A 22,821-nucleotide genomic window follows, 5' to 3' on the forward strand; every position below is an offset into this window, starting at 1 on the left:
TTATCCAGAAACTTACATTTTAATATCTTTTCCTCTTTAAATAGAAATAATTTAAAAATCACAAATAATTGACATTAAAATTATGTATTGGACATGTAATCATTTTTAATAGCTTTCTATATTGTAGAAATATAATGGTCCTATAATATATTGAGAGTTTTTTTACCTACTAAATTTATTTCCATATAGTTTAGTAAAATGATTTCCTGAGTTTTCACTCTTTTTAGAATATTTTAATAACGTTATCTTGAGTTTTACTTTGTTCTTTCAGATCTATTCTGTTTTTACTTCTACATTTTTCTTTTTAAGTCAGTGTCTTAAATTATATGAACAAGACAGTCTTTCTATTGTTGAAATTTCCTAATTTGTCAATCAACTCTTTAATTTTCTGAACTTTAATGCTACTTTCTAATATAAAATGGTCCCATGTTTATTGTCAATCCAATATTTTGTGACTAATTACTTAGAGAATATATTTTTGTAAATAAATCCCTAGTTTATTAATAAATAGTGCTATGACTTCCTCATTATCTATAATGTCAACAATTAATTAAATAAATAATGACATAATTTTATAGGGTTGTAAAAAAATATCAATTGGGTTACCCACAATTATTCTTTCTGTTCTTGATCCTCTCATATTTTCTTAAAGTACAGCTTGTGAGGAGCTATTAAATATAATTTGAAAAAATTTTTAAACATTGTGATCCATTTCAAAGGCCGTATTATTAATATGTAGAGTAATAGAATAATCTCAGGTTATGATCCTCAAAATTGTCCTAACTCATTACATTTTTTACATAATTAAGATGTATTGTCATTACTTATACCCAGTCTTTTTTTATTATTTAAAAAGTGTAACTTTGAGACTTTTACTCCCAGACATGAGGGACTAATTGGTACTAAATTTCCTATATGGAATAAATAGAACACTGGGAAAAATGTAAAATGCTGTTTTAAGATATTGGGTAACAGGCAGTACAAATCTGTATGCCCTGAAAAAAGAGAAATATGCAAGATGATTCTAGTGATTGACCCAACTTTCTGTCTGGAGACAGCTCATGAACAATAGTGCAAGGAGAGAGAATGCAAGCAGAACATGGCAGTCCCACTGAACTGCAGAAATAGAGATCAGAGTTTGCAGAGAGGCAACTTAAATTTGTGATGTATAGGGCTGGATGAGGGTAATTTTGAGGGATAAAGCTACAGGAACCTCTGTGGAGGTGCTCTTGTATTTTTGACTGAATATCAAACTCCCTGTGCAAGAGTTGAAGCTCTGCGGAACCATGTAAAGAATTATGAGAGAATTGAAGCTGAACATACAGGACCCGGAGACATTCATTTCCAGCCAGCTACAGTGAAGAGATACTATTTAGCAGTTCTATAATTCAATAGAGACTTAGAGGAGTCATGTTTTAACAGAATAGCTAAACCAGATCTAGAGTAAAGGTGACTCTAGTTATACCCTAACAAAGCTTAAAAACTAACACTGAAAGGATCATGCTTATCCACACTTGATCTTAGTGAAATGGCTGAGAAGTGACTCATCCACAAAACAAAAAACATCCTTCTTCAAAGGAAGATAACAAAGTCTAGTCACTCAACAACATAAAATTTATAATATTTCATTACCTTAACAATCAGTCAATAATTACTAAACACAGAAAGCAGCAGAAAATGTATGACTCATAATTAGAAAAAAGTCAATAGAAAAAGAACCAGAAACGAGAGATGTTTGAATAAGCAGATAAGAACTTCAAGATATCAGTTGTAAATATTTTCAAAGAGTTAAAGTTGAACACAAGAAAAAGAGAAAAGGAAACCATAAAAAGAAAAGAATGAAATATAAAACAAAATATGTACTGGATGGACTTGAAAGCAGATTAGGTGCTGCAGAAGAAAAGATAAATTCGCATAGTGTGGGGCCGGACCCATGGCCAAGTGGTTAAGTTTGCATGCTTTGTTTTGGCTGCCCAGGGTTTCGCTAATTCAGATCCTGGGTGCAGACATGGCACTGCTCATCAGGCCATGTTGAGGCAGTGTCCCACATACCACAACCAGAGGCAGTCACAGCTAGAATATACAACTATGTACTAGGGGGCTATGGGGCTTTGTGGAGGAGAAGAAGAAGAAGAAAGAAAAAAAAAGATTGGCAACAGTTAGCTCAGGTGCCAATCTTTAAAAAAAAAAAAGAGAGAAACTTAAAAATAAATACACATAGCACTATAGACTGAAAGTTTATGTCCTCCAAAAATTCATATGGTGAAACCTAATCCCTAATATGATGGTATTTGGAGGTGGTGCCTTTGGGAGATGATAAGGTCATGAGGGTAGAGTCCTCAAAAATGGGATTAGTGCCTTTATAAAAGAGACCCCAGAAAACTCTCTTGCACATCTGCTGTGTGGTCTATGAACCAGGAAGGGACTCTCACCAGACACTGAATCTGTGAGCACCTTGATCTTGGACTTCTCAGCCTCTAGAACTATGAGAAATAAATTTATGCTGTTTATAAGCCACCCAGTCTATGGTAATTTGTTACAGCAGCCCAAACAAACTAAGCTACAATGATGCAGCAATGAAAAGTAAACACACTGAAGCACAGAGAGAAAAAAGATTTTTTAAAAAAATGAATAGAATGAGAACTGGTCTCATAAATAGAGGAAGGGGGGCATAAAAGATTGTTGAAGGGGCTGGCCCCATGGCCAAGTGGTCGGGTTTGCGCTCTCTGCTTTGGCAGCCTGGGGTTTCACGGTTTCAGATCCTGGATGCAGACATGGCACTGCTCATCAGGCCATGCTGAGGCAGCATCCTGCATGCCACAGCTAGAGGGACCCACAACTAAAAATATATAACTGTGTACCAGGGGGCTTTAGGGAGAAAAAGGAAAAATAAAATCTTAAAAAAAATTTGTTGAAGAAGTTACTTAAATTTTCCTAAATTTTAAGAAAAATCTAAGCTCACAGTTCCAAGAAGCTGAGAGATCCCTCAGCAAGATAAACATTAAAGAAATCCATGAAAGGTGCATAATAATAAAATTTACGCAAACCAGGGATTATGCAATAATCTTAAAATCTGCCAGATAAAATAAAGAAACAAAGATAAGAATAACTGCAGGTTTCTATAGTCAGAAACTGTGCAATCCGGAAGACAATGAAACATCTTTAAAATGCTAAAGAGGAAAAAAAGCCTGGCAAGGTAGATTTCTGTATGAAGAATAAAGTCTAAGTAAAAACTTTTTCAGCAGCCATAAGATGAGACAATTTCTTACTAAAAGACAACTTACTATTATAGAAAATAAGAACTATTGGGAATATAACATATAGAAGAATAATATAAAAGAATAACAGTAAAAGGGCAGAAAGGGAAAATGAAAGCATACTGTTTTAATATTTTACATTATATATGAAGTAATATAATGTGAAAGTGATGTAAGTTAAAGTTACATATTTTACACCATATACATGTACAATGTACATATATATGTATGCTATTATTTATAATAATACATGTTATGATGTATATTTAACTTACATCACTGTATATATATATGACAAAAATGTATATAATATATATGTATGATGGTGCAGATAAAAATAGAATACTAAAAAATATTTTTCAAAAGGAAAGTAGAAAAAGAAAAAAAGAATAAAGAACAGATGGGGCAAATTGAAAACGTAAAAAGCTGGTAGATTTGACTGAATCGTACAAATATTTATATTAAGTGTAAAGTGTCTAAACCAGAACTGTATGTATGATTGAACTTTCAGTTGCAAAAGAAATGTCCCTTGTCCATGTACAGTCTAAACTGTCCATATGTGGATTTGAACACTTGAACTGTGGCTAGGGTGACTGAAGACCTGAATTTTTAATTTTATTTGATGTTAATTTATTTATATTTAAATTTAAGCAGCCATATAAGGCTAGTGGTTACTGCACTAGACAATGCAGATCTAAAAGCCCCAATAAGAAGGCAAAAACTTATCAGTCTAGATGAAAAAGCAAGATTCAATTACATATTGGATAAAAGAGATACTCTTTATACATAAAGACTCAAATTGATCCACAATAACTTTGAGATAATAAATGTTTACTATTTTAAGCTTCTAAATGTGGGGGTAATTTATTCTGAAGCAGCAGATAACTAACATAACGCCTGAAAGGTGAAATAGAAATATCAACATTTAGACTTGGAGATTTCAACATTGATCTCGGAGTAATTGATAGAATAAACAGGAAAAGTGTAAGTATAAAGAACAACACTATCAACCAACTTGACTTAATTAACCTTTATAGAACACTCCACCTGAGAACAGCAGAATACCATTGTTTTCAACTGAATATGGAATATTCACTAAGATAGACCATGTGCTACAATGAAAAACATATCTCAATAAATTTAAAAGTTTTGAAGTCAACAAAAGAGAATCAAACTAGAAAATAATAACAATAAGATATCTTTAAGATGTCAAAAAATTACATAACAACTGCCTTAATCCATTTGGGCCGCTATAACAAAATGCCATAGACTAGATGGCTTATAAAGAACACATATTTATTTCTCACAGTTTTAGAGATAGAGAAGTGCAAGATCAAGGCACTGGTACATTTGGTGTTTGGTGAGGACCTGCTTCCTGGTCTTTTTGCTGTGTTCTCACATGGTGATAGCGGGCAAGAGAGCTCTCTGGAATGTCTTTTATAAGAGCATTAATCCCATTCATGAGGCTCTATCTTCATGCCTAATCACCTCTCAAAGGTCCCACCTCCTAATACCATCATATGGGGTGTTAGGCTTTCAACATATAAATCTTGGGGAGGCACAAATATTGAGATCATAGCAACAACACACTTCAAAATAACATGTGTCAAAGAAGAAACCACAAAAGAAATGTAAACAAGTATTTTGAATTGAATTAAAAATTTCTTAAATTCCAAATTTGTGAGATGCAGCTAAAGCCCTACTTAGAGAAAAATTCAGAGCTTTGACAGTTGAGTTATGTAATAACTATTAATATAATAGTTACAATATAATACTTATATAAGCTATATAAGAAGAAAGGTCTAAAATCAATGATCTAAGCTTCCACCACAAGAAGCTAAAAAGAAGAGTGAAGTAAACCTAAAATAAGTAGAAGGAAGGAGATTTTAAAGAAATAAGAGGAAATTAATGGAACAGAAAATGGACTGACAGTAGAAGAAAATTATTGAAACCAAAGGCTGATTCTTTGAAAGAATAAATAAAATTGACAAGCCTCTATAAAAAAGCTTGATATAAAAAAATAAGGGAGACACAAATTGCCAGTATCAGGAAAAAGGGGTCATCACTACAGGTCCTACAGACATTAAAAAGATAATAAGGAAATATCACGAAAAGTGATGTCAGCAACAAGGCACAGTGAGCTCTTCCCTTAGACTCTCCCCCTAAGATACAATGAACAGGACATTTGTAAACCAGCAGAGGACATTTACACAACACAATATATGTCTGAGAGATCCATCCAGCCATATATCTGAAGCTGGAGGTGCTGGACCCCATAGGAGGCAGTGGAAAGATGTAAGGATCTTCTTTCCCTCCCTGGAAGTGACCTAGGGTGCCAGATTGTGCACAGCTCTGAGATGAGAGGAAGAGGGGTAGTCTTCTGTGAGAATGCCTTCACTCTCCAAGTTGCCTCCCAGGCTGTGTGAAAGCTCCACACCGAGGAGGCTAAGCAATTGCAGGAGCATCTTCACCAAGCTGAGTACCCCAGAAGGGCAGATGCAAGTGCATAGTAGGAGTGCCCCCAGGATCACACAAGTGAAAGTGCTCCTCACCCTGTCTGGCTTACCAGCTCAGCAGGTCATCCAGAGTAAGGGACCATGACTAGAGCACCTGTGCATACGTTTGTAAAGCAGTGGTGGCAAGTGGGAAAATGCAGATAGGCCAGTCAGCATAGCTTCCAAAGGACAGGCACAGCTACCAGGGATTGCAGCAGGCTCAGAAGACACAGCTCCTGCTCCCCACCCCAGTGACAGCAGGTAGAATCTGCCACCAGATACTTTCACTATGTGAAGGCAGAAACCCATCCTGTCAAATAGTACAAAGAGGGATATAAATACTCCAGACCAGAAGGAAATTGACAACAAGCCAGAAATTAATCCTGAAGACACAGATATTTGCAATCTAAATGACAGAGAATTCAAAATAGCTATTATAAAAAAACTCAATGAGATACAAGAAAACTCAGAAAGATAATTCAGTGAAATCAGGAATAAAATTAATGAACGTAGGAAATTCTTCACAAAATAGATTGAAACTATAAAGAAAAACCAAACAGAAATGTTGGAGATGAAAAACACAATGAATGAGATAAAGAAAAATCTGGAGTCCTTAAATAAGAGAGCTGATATTATGGAGGACAGAAATATAGAAACGCTTCAGATGGAGGAGTGAGAACTAAGGCTAAAAAGAAATGAAGAAATTCTCTAAGAAACATCCAACCTTATCAGGAAAGGCAACATAAGGATTATAGGTATTCCAGAGGGAGAAAGGAGGAGAGAGCTTGTTCAAAGAACTAATAGCTGAGAACTTCCCAGACCTGGTGAAGGAGGTGGAATTACAAGTAAAATAACCTAATAGAACTCCTATTACATCAGTATAAGAAGACTTTCTCCAAGGCACATATTAGTAAAACTGACAAAAGTAAATGACAAAGAAAAAATATTAAGGGCAGCAAGGCAGTAGAAAATTGCCTACAAAGGAACCCCTATCAGGCTTTTGGCGGCTTCCTCAGACAAAAATTTTCAGCCAAAATTACTCTATCTGGCAAAAACATCCTTCAGATATGATGGAGAAATAAAACAAAAGGTAAACAAAAGTTGATGGAGCTCATTGCCACAAGAACCCCTCTATAAGAAATGATCAAGAAGGCCCTAATACCTGGGGGAAAAAAAAGAAAAGGTTTATAAAGCCTTGAGCAGGGAGATAAATAGACAGGCAAAATCAGAAAATTGCAGCTCTCTAGCAAAACAGGTTAGCTAATACTTAACTATAACATTAAAGATAGAAGGAAGGAAGACATCAAAAATAACAATAATCACTTCATTTTAACCACAAACACAATACAAAACAGAATAAGTTGTGACAATAACTTAGACAGGGAAGAGGAAAGGGATGAGACCTGCTTAGACTAAGAAATAAGAGGCTATCAGAAAATGGACTATCTCATCTACAAGATCTTTTATACAAACCTCATGGTAACCACTAAACAAAAATTCAGAACAGAGACAGAAATGATAATAAAGAGAAAACTGAGAAAATCGTCTTAGAGAACCACCAAACTGAACTGGCAATCCAAAATACATGGGATGAGAAACAAGAGAAATATAGAACAACAGCAAAACAAGTGACAAAATGGCAGCTGTAAGCCCTGGCATATCAATAGTCACTCTAAATGTAAATGAATTGAATTCTCCAATAAAAAGACACAGAGTGGCAGGATAGAATAAAAATCAAGACCCAACAGGGCCTGGCCCAGTGGCATACTGGTTAAGTTCACACTTTCTGCTTTGACAGCCTGGGTTGGCAGGTTTGGATTCCAGGCGCAAACCTAGCACCACTCATCAAGCCACACTGTGGTGGCATCCTACATAAAGTAGAGGAAGATTCACATGGATGTTAGTTTAGTAACAATCTTCCTCAAGTAAAAAGCAGAAGATTGGCAACAAATGTTAGTTCAGGGCTAACAAATGTTGCCAATCTTCCTTACCAAAAAACAAAGACCCAACAATATGCTGCCTCCAGACACATCTCAGCTCTAAAGACAAACACAGGCTCAGGGGGACAGGATGGAAGATGATACTCCAAGCTAATGGCAAACAAAAGAAAGCTGGTGTTGCCATACTTATATCAGACAAAGTAGACTTTGAGATAAAAAAGGCAATGAGAGACAAAGAGGGGCAGCATACAATGATAAAAGAGACACTCCACCAAGAAGATATAACACTTATAAATATATATATACACTTAACACAGGAGCAGTAAATTTTTTAAAGCAACTATTAACAGACCTAGAGGGAGATACTAACAGCAACACAATAAGAGTAGGGGACCTCAACACCCCACTTACATCAATGGATAGATCATCCAGCCTGAAAGTTAACAAGGAAATAGTGGAACTAAACAAAAACCTAGACCAGATGGACTTAAAAGACACATAAAGAACACTCTATCCAAAAACAGCAGAATATACATTCTTCTAAAGTGCGCATGGAACATTCTCAAAGATAGACCATATGTTGGGAAACAAGGCAAGCCTCAATAAATTTAAGAAGAGTGAAATCATATCAAGCATCTTTTTCGATCACACTGCTATGAAACTAGAAATCAACTACAAGAAAAAAGCTGGGAAAGCCACAGATATGTGGAGACTAAACAACATGCTACTGAACAACCAATGGTCATTGAAGAAATTAAAGGAGAAATAAAAAAATATATGGAGACAAATGACAGTGAAAATACAACATACCAACTCATATGGGATGTAGCAATTGGTCCTAAGAAGAAAATTAATAGCAATACAGGCCCATCTTAACAAACAAGAAAAATCTCAAATAAGAAACGCTAAACCTACACTTAACAGAATTAGAAAAAGAAGAACAAAGCCCAAAGTCAGCAGAAGGAGGGAAATAATACAAATCAGAGCATAAATAAATGAAATTGGAACCAAAACAACAGCAGAAAGGATGAGTGAAGCTAAGAGCTGGTTCCTTGAGAAGATAAACAAAATTGACAAACCATTAGCCAGACTCACTAATAAAAAAAGAGAGAAGTTTCAAATAAATAAAATTAGAAATAGAAGAGGAGAAATTACAATGGATAGCACAGAAACACAAAGGATTATAAGAGAATACTATGAAAAAGTATATGCCAATAAATTGGACAATCTAGATGAAATGGATAAATTCTTAGACTCATACAACCTCCCAAAACTGAATCAAGAAGAAATAGAGAATCTGAATAGACCAATCACAAGTAAAGAGATTGAAAGAGTAATCAAACCCCGCCCCCCAAAAAAAGTCTAGGACCAGATGGCTTCTCTGGAGAATTCTACCAAACATTCAAAGCAGATTTAATACCTCTCCTTCTCAAACGATTCCAAAAAATTGAAGAAGACAGAACAATTCCTAACACATTTTATGAGGCCAACATCACCCTGATCCCAAAGCCAGACAAGGACAATAGAAACAAAGAAAATTACAGGTCAATATCACTGATGAACATAGGTGCAAAATTCCCCAACAAAATATTGGCAAACTGAATACAGCAACATATTAAAAGGATCACACATTGCGATCAAGTGGGATTTATACCAGGGACACAGGAATGGTTCAACATCCCCAAATCAATCAATGTCATACACCACATTAACAAAATGAGGAATAAAAACCACATGATCATCTCAATAGATGCAGAGAAAGCATTTGACAAGATCCAACATCCATTTTTAACAAAAACTCTCAATAAAATGGATATAGAAGGAAAGTACCTCAACATAATAAAGGCCATATATAACAAACCTGGAGCCAACATCATACTAAATGGGGAAAAACTTAACAGGAAACCTCTGAGAACAGGAAAAAGACAAATGTGCAGACTCTTGCCACTCTTATTCAACACAGTACTGGAAGTTTTGGCCACAGCTATTAGCCAAGAAAAAGAAATAAAAGGTATCCAAATTGTCAATGAAAACGTGAAACTCTCGCTGTCTGCAGATGACATGATTTTATATATAGAAAACCCTAAAGAATCCATTGGACAATTATTAGAAATAGTCAACAATTACAGCAAAGTTTCAGGGTGCAAAATCAACTTAAAAAACTCAGTTGCAGGGGCTGGCCCCATGGCCGAGCGGTTAGGTTCGCGTGCTCCGCTGCAGGCGTCCCAGTGTTTTGTTGATTCGAATCCTGGGCGCAGACATGGCACTGCTCATCAGACCACGCTGAGGCAGCGTCCCACATGCCACAACTAGAAGAACCCACAACGAAGAATACACAACTATGTACCAGGGGGGCTTTGGGGAGAAAAAGGAAAAAATAAAATCTTTAAAAAAAAAAAAACTCAGTTGCATTTCTATACTCTTAATAAAGAAATAGCAGAAAAAGAACTCAAGAATACAATCCCATTTACAATTGCAACAAAAAGAATAAAATATCTAGGAATAAATTTAACCACGGAGGTGAAAGACTATGCAATGAAAATTATAAAACATTATTGAAAGAAATTGATGATGACATAAAGAAATGGAAAGATTTCCTATGCACATGGATTGGAAGAATAAACATAGTTAAAATGGGGCCGGCTCCATGGCCGAGTGGTTAAGTTCGTGTGCTCCACTGCGGCAGCCCAGGTTTTTGGATCCTGGGCATGGACATGGCACTGCCTGTCAGGCCACGTTGAAGTGGCGTCCCACAACCCACAACTAGAAGGACGTGCAACTAAGATATACAAATGTGTACGGGGGGGTTTGGGGAGGTAAAAGCAGAAAAAAAAAAAAAGGAAGATTGTCAACAGTTGTTAGCCCAAGTGCCAATCTTTAAAAAAAAAAAAAAATGTCCATACTCCCTGAAGCAACTAACAGATTCAATGCAACGCCAATCAGAATCCCAGTGATATTCACAGAAATAGAACAAAGGATCCTAAAACTCATATGGGGCAACAAAAGACCCCGAATAGCTAAAGCATCCTGAGAAAAAGGAACAAGCTGGAGGCATCACAATCCTTAACTTCAAAATATACTACCAAGCTATAGTAATCAAAACAGCACGGTACTGGCACAAAAACAGATGCACAGATCAATGGAACAGAATTGAAGGCATAGAAATAAAACCATTTATGGACAGCTAATCTTCAAACGAAGGAGTTAAGAACATACAAAGGAGAAAGGAAAGTCTCTTCAACAGATGGTGTTGGGAAATCTAGACAGCCACTTGCAAAAGAATGAAAACAGACCATTATCTTACACCATATGGAAAAACTAACTCAAAATGCATTAAGGACTTGAAGTTAAGACCTGAAACCATAAAACTCCCAGAAGAAAATACAGGCATACAGTCTTTTACATTGGTCTTAGAAGGATCTTTTTGAATACCATGTCTACTTGGGCAAGGGAAATAAAAGAAAAACTAAAAAAATGGGACTTAATCAGACTAAAGAGCTTCTCCAAGGCAATAGAAACCAGGAACAAAATGAAAAGGCAACCCACCAAGTGGGAGAAAATATTTGCAAATCATACATCCAACATGGGGTTAATCTCCAAAATATATAAAGAACTCACACAACTTAACCATGAACAAACAAATAACCTGATCGAAAAATGAGCAGAGGATATGAACAGACATTTTTCCAAAGAAGATATACAGATGGCCAACAGGCACACGAAAAGATGCTCAACATCACTAGTCACCAGGGAAATTGCAAATCAAAACTACATTGAGATATTACCTTACATCCTGTAGAATGAGTATAATCACCAAGACAAAAAAATAACAAGTGTTGGAGAGGATGTGGAGAAAAGGGAACCCTCATACACAGCTGGTGGGAATGCAAACTGGTGCAGCCACTATGGAAAACAGTATGGAGATTTCTCAAAAAATTAAAAATAGAAATACCATATGACCCAGCTATCCCACTACTGGGTATTTATCCAAAGAATTGAAATAAAAAATTTGAAGAGACTTATGCACCCCTACTTTCATTGCGGCATTATTCACAATAGCGAAGACGTGGAAGCAACCCAGGTGCCCATCAACTGATGAATGGATAAAGAAGATGGGATATATATATACAATGGAATACTACTCAGCCATAAAAAGACAAACTATCCCATTTGCAACAATATGGATGGACTTTGAAGGTATTACGTTAAGGAAAATAAACCAGACAGAGAAAGAAAAACACCGTATTTTGTTCATTCATATGTGGAAGATGAACGAACATTTGGCCAAAGAGAACAAATTAGGGGTTACTAGAGGAGAAGGGGGTTAGAATGTGGGCATAAGGGGCAATGGGGCACATATATACGGAGACTGACAAATATACAATTGAAATTTCACAATGTTATAAACTATTATGATCTCAATAATATAATAAAGGAAATATTATCAATAACTTTCTGCCAATAAATTTGACAGCCTAGCCAAAGAGATAAATTCCCTAAAAGGTACACATTACTGAAACTGACACAAGAAAAAACAGAAAATCTGAATCATTCTATATCTACTTAAAACATAGAATTTGTAATAAAAATCCTCCCAGAAAAACCTGTAGGCCCAGACGGTTTCACTATTGAGTTCTATCAAACATTAAAGGAAGAAATTATACAAATTCTACATAAACTCTTTCAGGAAAGACTATATTCCACCTAATTATATAAGGCAGCAGGACTCTGATACCAAAAGCCGATATAAATATTACAAGAAAATTTACCATAGACTAATATCCCTCATGAATATAAAAATAATTAAGTATTATTAAATCTAAATCAGAAACATATAAAAGGGATAATATCATGACAAATTGGGCTTTATGCCAGGACTGTGAGTTTGATTCACATTGAAAAATCAGTCACCATAATTTACCATATTAACTGAAAAAAAAGTTTATCGAAACAGATGCAGAAAAAGCATTGCCCAAATTTAATACTCTTTTGTCACAAAAACTCTCAGCAGAAGAAGAGAATTTCCTGAACTTCATAAGAAGCACCTATTGAAAACCTATGGTCATCATCATAATGGTGAATGAATGACTGCTTTCCCGGCCAATCAGAAACAAGGCAAAACGTCCACTCTCATCACTTCTATTCAACTTTTTACTGGAGGCCAAAGGCAGTGCAATGAAGCAAGAAAAAGAAAAAGGCATACAGGGTGAAAAAAGAGAAGTAAAACTGTATTTGTAGATGACACGATCCTGCACACGGAGCATACTAAGGAAACGCATATAAGCTACCTTAGGTGGTTTTAAGAATTTTGCAGGACGCAGTGTATATAGTGAAAATCACTTGTATTACTATTAGCATGAAAAATTAAATTTAAAAATTCTGATTACAATAGAATTCAAAAACATGAAAAATTTAGAGGTAAATTTTAGGAAGTATGTTGAAGACATATGCATGGAAAACTACAAAGTACTGCTTAGAATATTAAAGATGTAAATGAATGGAGACGTTATATTCATGGATTGGAAGGCGCACTATTGCTAAAATATCAATTCCCCAAAAATCTAATCTATAGATTCAACCCAATTGCAATGAAACTCCCCACTACATTATTTTTATGGTAGAAATTGACAAACAGATTTTTAAAATTGTATGGAAATGCAAAGGACCTAGAATAGTCAAAAGGGTTTTGTTTTGTAAAGCGAAATTGTAGGGTTTACATTACCTAACTTTGAGGGTACTATAAAGCTACAGTAATTAAGACTATGGCATTGGCATCAAGATATTTATATATAATATCAATGAAAAGAGAGGCCAAAAATAGACCCACACATGATGAGCCGACTTCTGAAACAAGGGCCAAGGTGATCAGATGGAGAAATGACATCTTTCTCAGCAAACGAGGAAGCAATGAATGGATGTCTGCATGGAAAAAGGAAAGCCCTGACCTAAGCCCTTTACTTCACAGCAAATGCCAAAATTTGTGAAGTGAACCATAAACTGAAATGGAGTAGCCGAGGCTATAAAACCTCTAGGAAAAAATAGAGAAGACAATCTTCACAACTTTGGGGTAAGCAAAGATTTCTGATTCAGGACACAAAAAGTATTAAGCATTAATGAAAAATTTTAATAAATTGGACTTAATCAGGTTTAAACACGTATGTTCTTCTAAAGTAGTTTTTGTTCACAAACTGGTCCCTGTACACCGAGGACAAGGAGAGACCGAAGAAAGAGGCAGACTGCTCCAGATTGGTAGGTGTGGGGTTTAATAAGCAAGGGGACTTATTTGCTTACAAGGCTGGTCTTGGGTGGCCACAAGACAAGTCGATCTCCGCACCCACCCGCCACAATCTTAGAAGTTTATATAGAGACCTTAATTGGGTTCAGTCATGCACACTGTCCAGATGGTCTCAACAACACATTGCTCTTTCAAGGCCACGTCCTTGAGGCAGCTTCTGGTGTGGGGAAGGCGGGCAAAATGCACATTCCAAGGACAGGGGAGGGGGTGAGGGACCGCCAATTGCTCAGGCCCAGCTGGTGGGTCATACAGAGGTCACACCCCCTAAATGATGCCCTTCAACAGCAGTCGAGAAATGGGAAAGTCGTGCAACAGACTGAGAACAATGTTCACTATATTAAGTATATTTGACAAAGGACTTTTCTCCAGAATATACATTTAAATCTTACAACTTAATAATAATATGACAAAGCAATTGGGAAAAATGAGCAAAAAATCTGAACAGACGTTTCACAAGAGAAGTAACAGAAACACCCAGTAAACCCTTGGAAACATTTTCAGCTTCATCAGAGAAATGCAAATGACAATGCCAATAAGATACCCCCACACCACCACTAGAGTTGTTAAAATTAAATAATAGGTGCTGATAAAGATGTGGAGCATCTAGAACTCTCAAATATTACTGGGAGAATTTAAAATGATATAATCATATTGCAAAACAGTGTCAGAGTTTCTTATAATTGTATGTCCACGGACCAACCCAATAATATCACTCTTATGAATTGAGAAATATAAACACATGTTCATACAAACACCGTATTCAAATATCCATCGCAGCTTTACACTTAGTAGCTCAAAATTGGAACAATCCAGATGTACTTCTTCAACAGGTAAATGCACAAATTGTGATGGATCTGTACAATAGAATATTACTCAGCAATGCAAAGGAATGCACTGCTGATATAAAGCAACAACAAGTCTGTATTTCCAGAACATGGTGCTGAGTGAAAGAAGCCAGACGCCAAAGACTATTATTTTATTATTCTACTACATTAAATTTTTTGCTAAAATAATCTATAGTGACAGAATCAGATTAGTGGCTGCCTGTTTCTAGGGGTGGAGTTTCGGGAATTACTACAAAAGGGCAGAAAGGAAACTTTGGGGGAGTTGCAGAAATAGACTATATATTAATAGGGGTAACTATCAAGTGAGAGTTTACATTTTCAAAGCATATCAAATTGGTGCCTCACTTAGGTGTATTTGAAAAAAAATTATAGCTCTGATAACACTGGTTCTGTATCTTAATTTTCATTAAAGAATTTGTAGTTTTTCCCTGTGTTGAATCAAACAAGTAGAGTTGACAGCAGAGATTATAGCCTTAGTCTCAAGACTTGAGCCAGATTCCATTTTGCAATTTCCACAATAAAAGAAAAACGATTATACAGTTTCCTAGTACTAATATTAGCAGAACTAAGGGAGACAGATAACACTGAGAGATATTCACTCTCTTCAGCAGCATTTGGCCAGTGGTTCGCGATCAGTCCTATTAGGAACAATACCTCCTTTATTTTATTGAAAGGAATTTCATAGATAGATCACCTAACTTCAATGTAATATTTTTAAAAAAGGAAAAAAGCCATCTATATAAAACAATATGTATTTCAATACGTAATTGCTTGAATAAAACTACCTTAGTAAACAAAATGCAATAGAAGTCTGAACCTGTTCCCAGAGTCACTGTCACTGTCACAGAGGGGTATTGATACCGTCCTGGAGACAAGGCCACGAGCAGGGTTATTAGTGATGTGATTTTCTGAAACAGTCAACAAATCTTGGTAAAGTGAAAAACCACAGAGAATATTATTTCCTAAATTTATAGGGTAGATGGATCCTGGAAAATAAAAACCACGCAAAAAAATTTATGTGCAAAATAGACTTAAATAAGGCTGCAAATATAATGCAAGGTTTTTTTACCTACATAAATTGCCCAGTGGCCCATTCAGCCCTGCGTGGAGGACAATTTATGGTGTAGGACTGTCCCGTCCACTACAGGACAACTAGCACTCTGCCCTCACAGTACACCTGTGCCAGCAGTATCCCCCGATCACAGAGGAAGCCAAATGACATCCTACAAGTCTCATAAAAACCCTGTAAGGAGCTGTTCCAAACCTGATGAGAACCACACACCAGAAAGAAACCAACAAACAAAAAATTAGTAAGGAATTGTCATCTGAGCCTGGGGTGGCAGAAAAACCCCAGAAATTCTGTTGAGTTAAAGGATGAAATGGGGACTGGAAAAGATGAAATTTTGAGTCTGAAAGGAAACAGCTGAAGAGGGGTTTTAGCGGCTTTAAATAAATGTCTCGTGACTGAACTGAAAACCTTAATGTTAACCTTTCTATTGGTCACAGGCATTGCAGTGGAGCAAGGGCACTTACTTTCTTCTGTCCTTTCTTTCCTGCCCTGGCAGCAGTCTATCAAGCAGTTTAGTCCCCTGGCGTGATTTGCAGCGTCCCAGGACCACCTTCCACCCTCTGGTAACGTGTGGGCCCCCAGGCCTTTGGTACGGTCCTGTCTCCAACGTGGGCCACCTGGACACACAGGGCCGGCACAGCCCTGCCCAGGCCTTTCTCACGAGGTACGTATCCCCTGCCTTGGTAAAGTTCCTCGCTAGGCAGATTTCCCACAAATAATGCTTTCCATGTGTAAGGATTTTACAGATCACAAAGTGCTTTCATATCAATTACTTCCTTTAATTTAAAAGAAGTTCAGCTGGCAGATCAAGCTGAGAATGATCCCCTCTCAGAGGGAAGGACCGCTCGAGGCAAGGTCTTTTGCACCGAGGACCCTTTAAGGGCCTGTGCCGGGCCTTCTGTGGGGCGAGGGCCCGGGAGGGGGAGCGTGGGGGAGTGTCCTCTTTCTCCCCCCCATCCTCCGTCGGCGGCCAAGCCAAAGCCACGGGGGCCTGTCTCCTCCTCTAACCCAGCAGCTGCTGCTCACTCAGCTCACAAGCCAGGGCCAGGGGCGAGGGCGCAGCGACTCCTCCGGCTCCCAAGAAGCGGATCCACTCGGGGCCACCGCGATGCCCGGAGCCGCCCGGCTCCTTCTGGTCCTGCTGCTCGGCGGGGGCCTCGGGGGCGGCCGGGCGCAGCGGCCGCAGCAGCAGCGGCAGCCACAGGCGCATCAGCAGAGAGGTACAGTCTAGGCACGGGCTCTAGATTACATCCTTTGCCGGGCTCGCGGCCCCTCGCTGGTCCCGTCCTCCTTCCCACAGTTGCCGGCCAGGGACCGCTTTCTCGCTTTGCCCTTGGGGAGTGCGCTTTGGGGCGAGAGGGGCTAAACTTGGTTCAAGTTCACTTTCAGCTCTTCGAGTACACCGTGTAGGGGAATTGCCTACCTCCTCCAAAGAACCTGAGGCGCTTTTCACGTTCATTCTTCTCTGAGAGGACTTGCTGTGACTACACACCCTGCAAATTGATTTCCGAAATCTTTCTAAGAGGCAAACTTTTAACCAATTGAAAATTTAATAAAAGTTTCTCCAAATCAGATTCCATCCCGACAGAGAAAAGTTCCCCAAGCTGTGGTCCATCTTGGAACGGTATGGAGGGCAGCTCACACATCTTTTTTAGTTAAAGGGACTTTGTTTCTCACTATTTGAAGAGGATTTGTAAGGCAGTGAAGTATGTATGTGGATATTTTCTTTTCTGGCAATGGCGCCTCCGGCCTCACCTTTTCTTTACCCACATCCTCTCTCAGATACCTTATTTTATTATAGTGAAATTTCTGCTGTTACTTAGATACAGATAAGGTTTCTGTGTTATCTGTATTTTAACTAAGACCGCAGTGACCAGATAGACGCTTCAGGGGACTTTGGAAAACAGTTGTACTTAGTGTAACTCAAATTATTCTCTTCAGAGTGCCTTGGTGTTTATATGCCCATCCTTTCAGAAACTTGGGAGTCTTTGAAGAGTTATTTTATGATCATGAATTTAAAGGAAGCACATGTGCAGCGTTTTAAAACATAATTTATAATGCATCATTTCAGCAAACATTTCTGTAAGTGGGAGACCATCTAGCAAAGTAAAAAAATATTTAACAAATATTTAAGGTCTGTTTTCAAATATCAAAGTATTTACCCTAAGAGCGCGAAATCTGGAGGTTAGCAGCTTTTGGAAGTTTTGATGAGGCTGAACCTGCCAAAGTTTTGAAATATACTTATCCCTCTTTTAGTTAACTGGAATAAAGCTGTGTCTAACAGTTTTGATAGTTTTTATTTGATAATCAGGATTTCTAGCAGTACTATTTTATTTTAGAAGGAGTGAAAAAATACTCTAAGCTCCTTGCTACAATAATAACTCTGATTAAAATTCCTAGGATAAAAATGACCTTAAGTTCACCATATAACTTTTTTTCTTCTATTTTTGCTTTTCCTTCTCGGAGAAGTAAAATGGGGTCAATGTGGCTTAATAGAATTTATGAGAGTGATTTTGAGAATATCTCTGGCAGCTGATTTTTAAAAATACTGCTTTTAAAGATTAACCTTGCTCAGTTATGTGATATGTTTTAAGAATACACAGTACTTTAAAACTGTTAGGCAGCTGGGAGTGAAGAGAAGCCAAGATTACCAACCCTTCTGTTTACTTGGAGTGGGGCAGAAGCTCAAAGCATGCAGAGTAGGGATCAAGTGGGTTCCTGAGAATTTTTCCTAGCATGCTCCCCCTCCCCTTTCTGATAATTCCTCCTTCTCTCCCTTCTCCTCCTTCCCTCCTTTCCTTCCTCCTCCTCTCTTTTTTGTTTGAAATAAAATTCACTCTGATTTCTATGGTCCAGGCACAAGTTGAGTTGAACGCAGAAGGGCGAGTTTATGCTGCCATTCTGTTGAAAGATCGCTTGAACATCATATACATGTACAATAAGGACTTCTGTGCGAAATAACTATAACATGGAATCTACTATAGACTGCTATATTCTGTATTCTAAAATCTATTATTGTATATTTTACGGATCATTTGCAACATGTTTAGAGACTGGCTCAAGGATATAATGGTTGAAACCTGTTCATATTAAAAGTGTATATAAAATGTATTTCATAATACCTTAAATTTGTATAGTGCTTTCTAATTTAAACATGCCTTATATAGATGAGCTTATTAGACCTTCAGCTATTATTATTCTTGGTGGACAAATTTCAAACCCTAAGGCTGGGAGTAGCTGTGACTTAAGTTCATGAACTCATAATAACTTAATTTTTAACAACTGAAAGCGCTTCTAGTAATGTTTATGCTAAAGTTCCCTTCTTATGGTACCCAGATTTCTTCCATTTATTTTTTTGAAGCTATACTTCCTTTTCAATGTTGTTCTGATAATGCAAGCTCTCAGTGAAGCTCATTGGATATGAGTTGGACTGAAGAGGTGTTTTCCTGGCTATCATCAGTTTTTGTCTTTTCACTTATACTAGCATTGAGCTTCCTGGCCAAGCACTAATGGTTTGGCATGAGTGCTATTTTCCCTTATAGTATGGTGCCAATTTATTATGAATGTTGACATGAAGCAACCATTTTTAGATGTAGCAACTCAGTTAAAAACTAGCTTTTTGTTTGATTTTTTATTTTTTCTTAAAATTTTGTGTAGTTTCTATAGCATACTGAATGGTAGAATGAACAGCATTGATTCAGGAAGAATGATATTCCAAGGAAATTCTTTAACTAGATTTAACATTGACAAAATAGGAAAACGATGTGGTCAAAGTGTTTCTGCATTTCAGCAAGACAGTAGATAAAATCTTTTCCAGATATTCTCATGAATAATGTTTGGAAATGGAAATGTAATGGTAGGTAAATTGGAATTGATTGAAAATAGTTTCCAAAGACTATTGCATAGTGGATCAAGATCAATTGAGAAAGAAGTCTCTAGGAGTGTGACAGGGGTTTCCCTGTGTTCATTTGTCTTAGTAATGACTTGATGGAAAAACATAAAATCCAGTCTTATCAGAAGAGCAGGTGGTCCACAGTGGATTCAGGTGGCTAAGCTGGTTAATAATAGATTCAGGAATTTTAAAGGTCTTTATAGCCTGGACCATGAGCAGAAGCTACACGGAGTTAGGTTTATTATTTGTATCCAGATGTTAAGTAATTTCATTTGCCCTCTTCTGAAAATTTATCATGTCCTTTATATGTTCAGGAATGAGTACAAAAATAGTATGAGAAAAGACAGTCTGAACTGAAGCAAGTTGAATATGAACAGATAGTGTGACACAGTGACAGAAAAGTTAACTCACTTTTATAAAAAAACTCAGAAGCAGATGGGTTTGTTGGTTTAGGACACATTTGGGTGCCTCATTGACAAAGGGATAAAAATTCAGAGGAGGAAGAGCAGAATAGGAGTCTGAAAATATTTTCAGAGGAGGACTATTCCAAGTAAAGACTGTTAATTTGGAGAAAGGCAGACTTGGGAAATCATGAGATATCCTCGAATTTTTGGAAGGCTTGTTATTTGGAAGAGAGACTAAAATGTCCTTTCTACAGCCTGAACTTGGATCCACAGAATATGACAAAGAGGAACCGTTGAGTTAAATAAAATAGGGGGGAGCCTCCTCCCTCTCCCTGCCCCTCCCCATTCTGAGCTGTTCAGAAATAACTGGGTTGTGTTGGAGCACGTAGCTTCTGGAAATGTCCACACAGTGGTCAGATGTACAACTTGTCAGGGATGATTTAGGATGGGCTGTTCTACAGAGAGGAAGTTACTCTGCAAGTCTCAGTCCTTTTCCGAGTCCCCAAGATTCTGGTGTTACATTCTATTGTTTCTTGGAGTGCACAATTCTTAAACATGTCAAGAAAATATTAAATGTGTATAAATGTGTTTTTAGATGCCTTCTGGGTTTTAAGATAAAACCATGTTTGAGACGATTCTCTCATATTTTTGGCAAGAATACTTAGAAGTTTCCACATCACTGTCAATTGCATGGTTCTAAAACATGTTATGTTACAAAATGTGAGGACACCTTGTAAATTACCTGAGAACTTTTCAGGGGGTTTTTTGTGGCCGTGAACCTGGAATTAATTTTATTTGGTATTTTCTTTTGCTACATATGTAATTTGTTGGCTTGCTCACTACTCACTGACTTAATGGTTTAGTAAAAATGATTCTTAACAGACAAAATGTATAGCTGAGAATAAGAACATATTCAATACTGACTATTACATTATAGATTAGTAGAATTGTTAAAGTGACAAATTTTATATTTTTTATCTCACATAGTGTATAAAAAGTGCTGGTCTATCTTATGCCTAAAAGTTTTCTATCCTAGGATTTCATGCTAAGTAATGAACTGAATCTATATCAGGAGTTGCTAAGGATTATGAAAATATTGCCCATGCTCTGCCAATGCTTCTTCATTCTCTTCAGTTACTCAAGCTCCTGAAATACGGGATAACTGTCATCTATACTGTAATAACTACAGTTTTCACCTTCTTTATATGTAATTATTTTAAAACTCAAATAGGTATCCCAAAAGTTATAGCCAGGTATGACTGCTGTAAGAAAATCATGAGTCCGTATTTTATGGGAGAGATTTAGTTAAATAGGAAGAACAAATTCTGAAGGAGTAGGATTTGCAATTCTTAAATCTTTCAAATAAATTGCAATAGCTATGACTCAAAATTTTGCTTTTTGGTAGATTTCACATCTCCATATTTTCTCAGTTCCTACTTATCTAAAGCAGATCATTGTCACTATTTTTCTATTCATGTATTTAATAAATACTCATTATTCGTTGACAATGACTAATGTGCCGGACATTTCAACTTGGACCCCTGTGACTGAATCATTGTTCCTTCTTTTGATCCCATTAGATTTAGCAGTGAACTATAAAAAAAATCACTTAAACTTTATATGAGGTCTCATCTTCTTTCATAATGTGCTTTAGAATTACAGGACCACAATTCTGGGCCACAATGGAAGAGGAGGAATTGGGACCTAATAGGATCCAGAATAGGGAAAACTAACTTCAACCTAGTCTATACATAGCAAGATGCGTGGGGTGGCTGGCTGTCTAAGTTATGAGTCCAAAGAATGTATCAAATGCATGCTTGATTCCAGTCAGCCTAACTATCCAGTAGGATTCTACCATGAGCGTGGAGCCTGGCTGGAAGAATTTCCAAGCAGGGTAATAAAAAAAATGATGACTCCAGGTCGTCTGTCTAGTTTGCAGTATGTCCTTATTTAGCAGCTGGAGACTGTGTAAAAAGATGAGGAAGAAAATGTTGTCAATGGCCAAACAATTTGTTTAGCTTCTAATCCAGGAGATTAGGATTTAGGATTTGTGTATAGTCACAACTCTGAAATGGGTAGCTAAGTGAGAAATTAGGCAGAAGCCTACTTGCAGTGAATGAGAAAACGAGGGAGAGATTAAAGCCAACCTTAGATTGGCACATGTTCTCAAGACTCATACTGGGCTCAGTGTATACCAGGCAGACAGAAAGAAGACTAATTCTGGTCTGTGCCAATTGGTCGACTGCGTTCCAAGGTCAGAATTTGTGCAGGAAGTTGGTGGGGTTGGGCCTATGTGTATTGGAATGTAGTTAATGAATGAATGTGTTCAGTGAGTAAAACAGACAAAAAAAAAAAAAACAAACCCCTGCTCATGTCGAGCTTATTTTGCAGTTGAGAAGACAGAAATGTAATGAATAAGTAATGAACAAGTAACGTAATGGATACCTATATTGTACAGAATGTAGAGGGTAATGAGATTCCTGAACAAATACAGCAAGGTAAGAGAGTCAGGAGTTCTAGGAGTGGAGGGAGGTTGGTGCCACTTTAAATAGAGTGATGAAGGCCGACCTCATTGAGAAGGTTACACTTGAGCAAACACTTGAAGGTGATGTGGGAGCGATTCA

At 37.2% G+C, this 22,821-nt stretch overlaps 1 protein-coding gene across 5 annotated transcripts in view; it reads left to right on the forward strand.

Annotated features, from left to right (window-relative positions):
* The first annotated feature begins 16,701 nt into the window (after window positions 1-16,701).
* Window positions 16,702-22,821, forward strand: part of LAMA2 (laminin subunit alpha 2) — a 537,163-nt gene continuing 531,043 nt past the window's right edge. For all 5 annotated transcript variants that reach the window (XM_070496423.1, XM_070496424.1, XM_070496425.1 and 2 more), the window contains exon 1: window positions 16,702-17,121. In XM_070496423.1, the coding sequence (XP_070352524.1) occupies window positions 17,010-17,121 (112 nt within the window). In that variant the 5' untranslated portion in view covers window positions 16,702-17,009. The remainder of the gene's footprint in view (window positions 17,122-22,821) is intronic.

The sequence above is a fragment of the Equus asinus genome, chromosome 24 (genome assembly GCF_041296235.1).
Source record: "Equus asinus isolate D_3611 breed Donkey chromosome 24, EquAss-T2T_v2, whole genome shotgun sequence".
Taxonomy (NCBI): domain Eukaryota; kingdom Metazoa; phylum Chordata; class Mammalia; order Perissodactyla; family Equidae; genus Equus; species Equus asinus.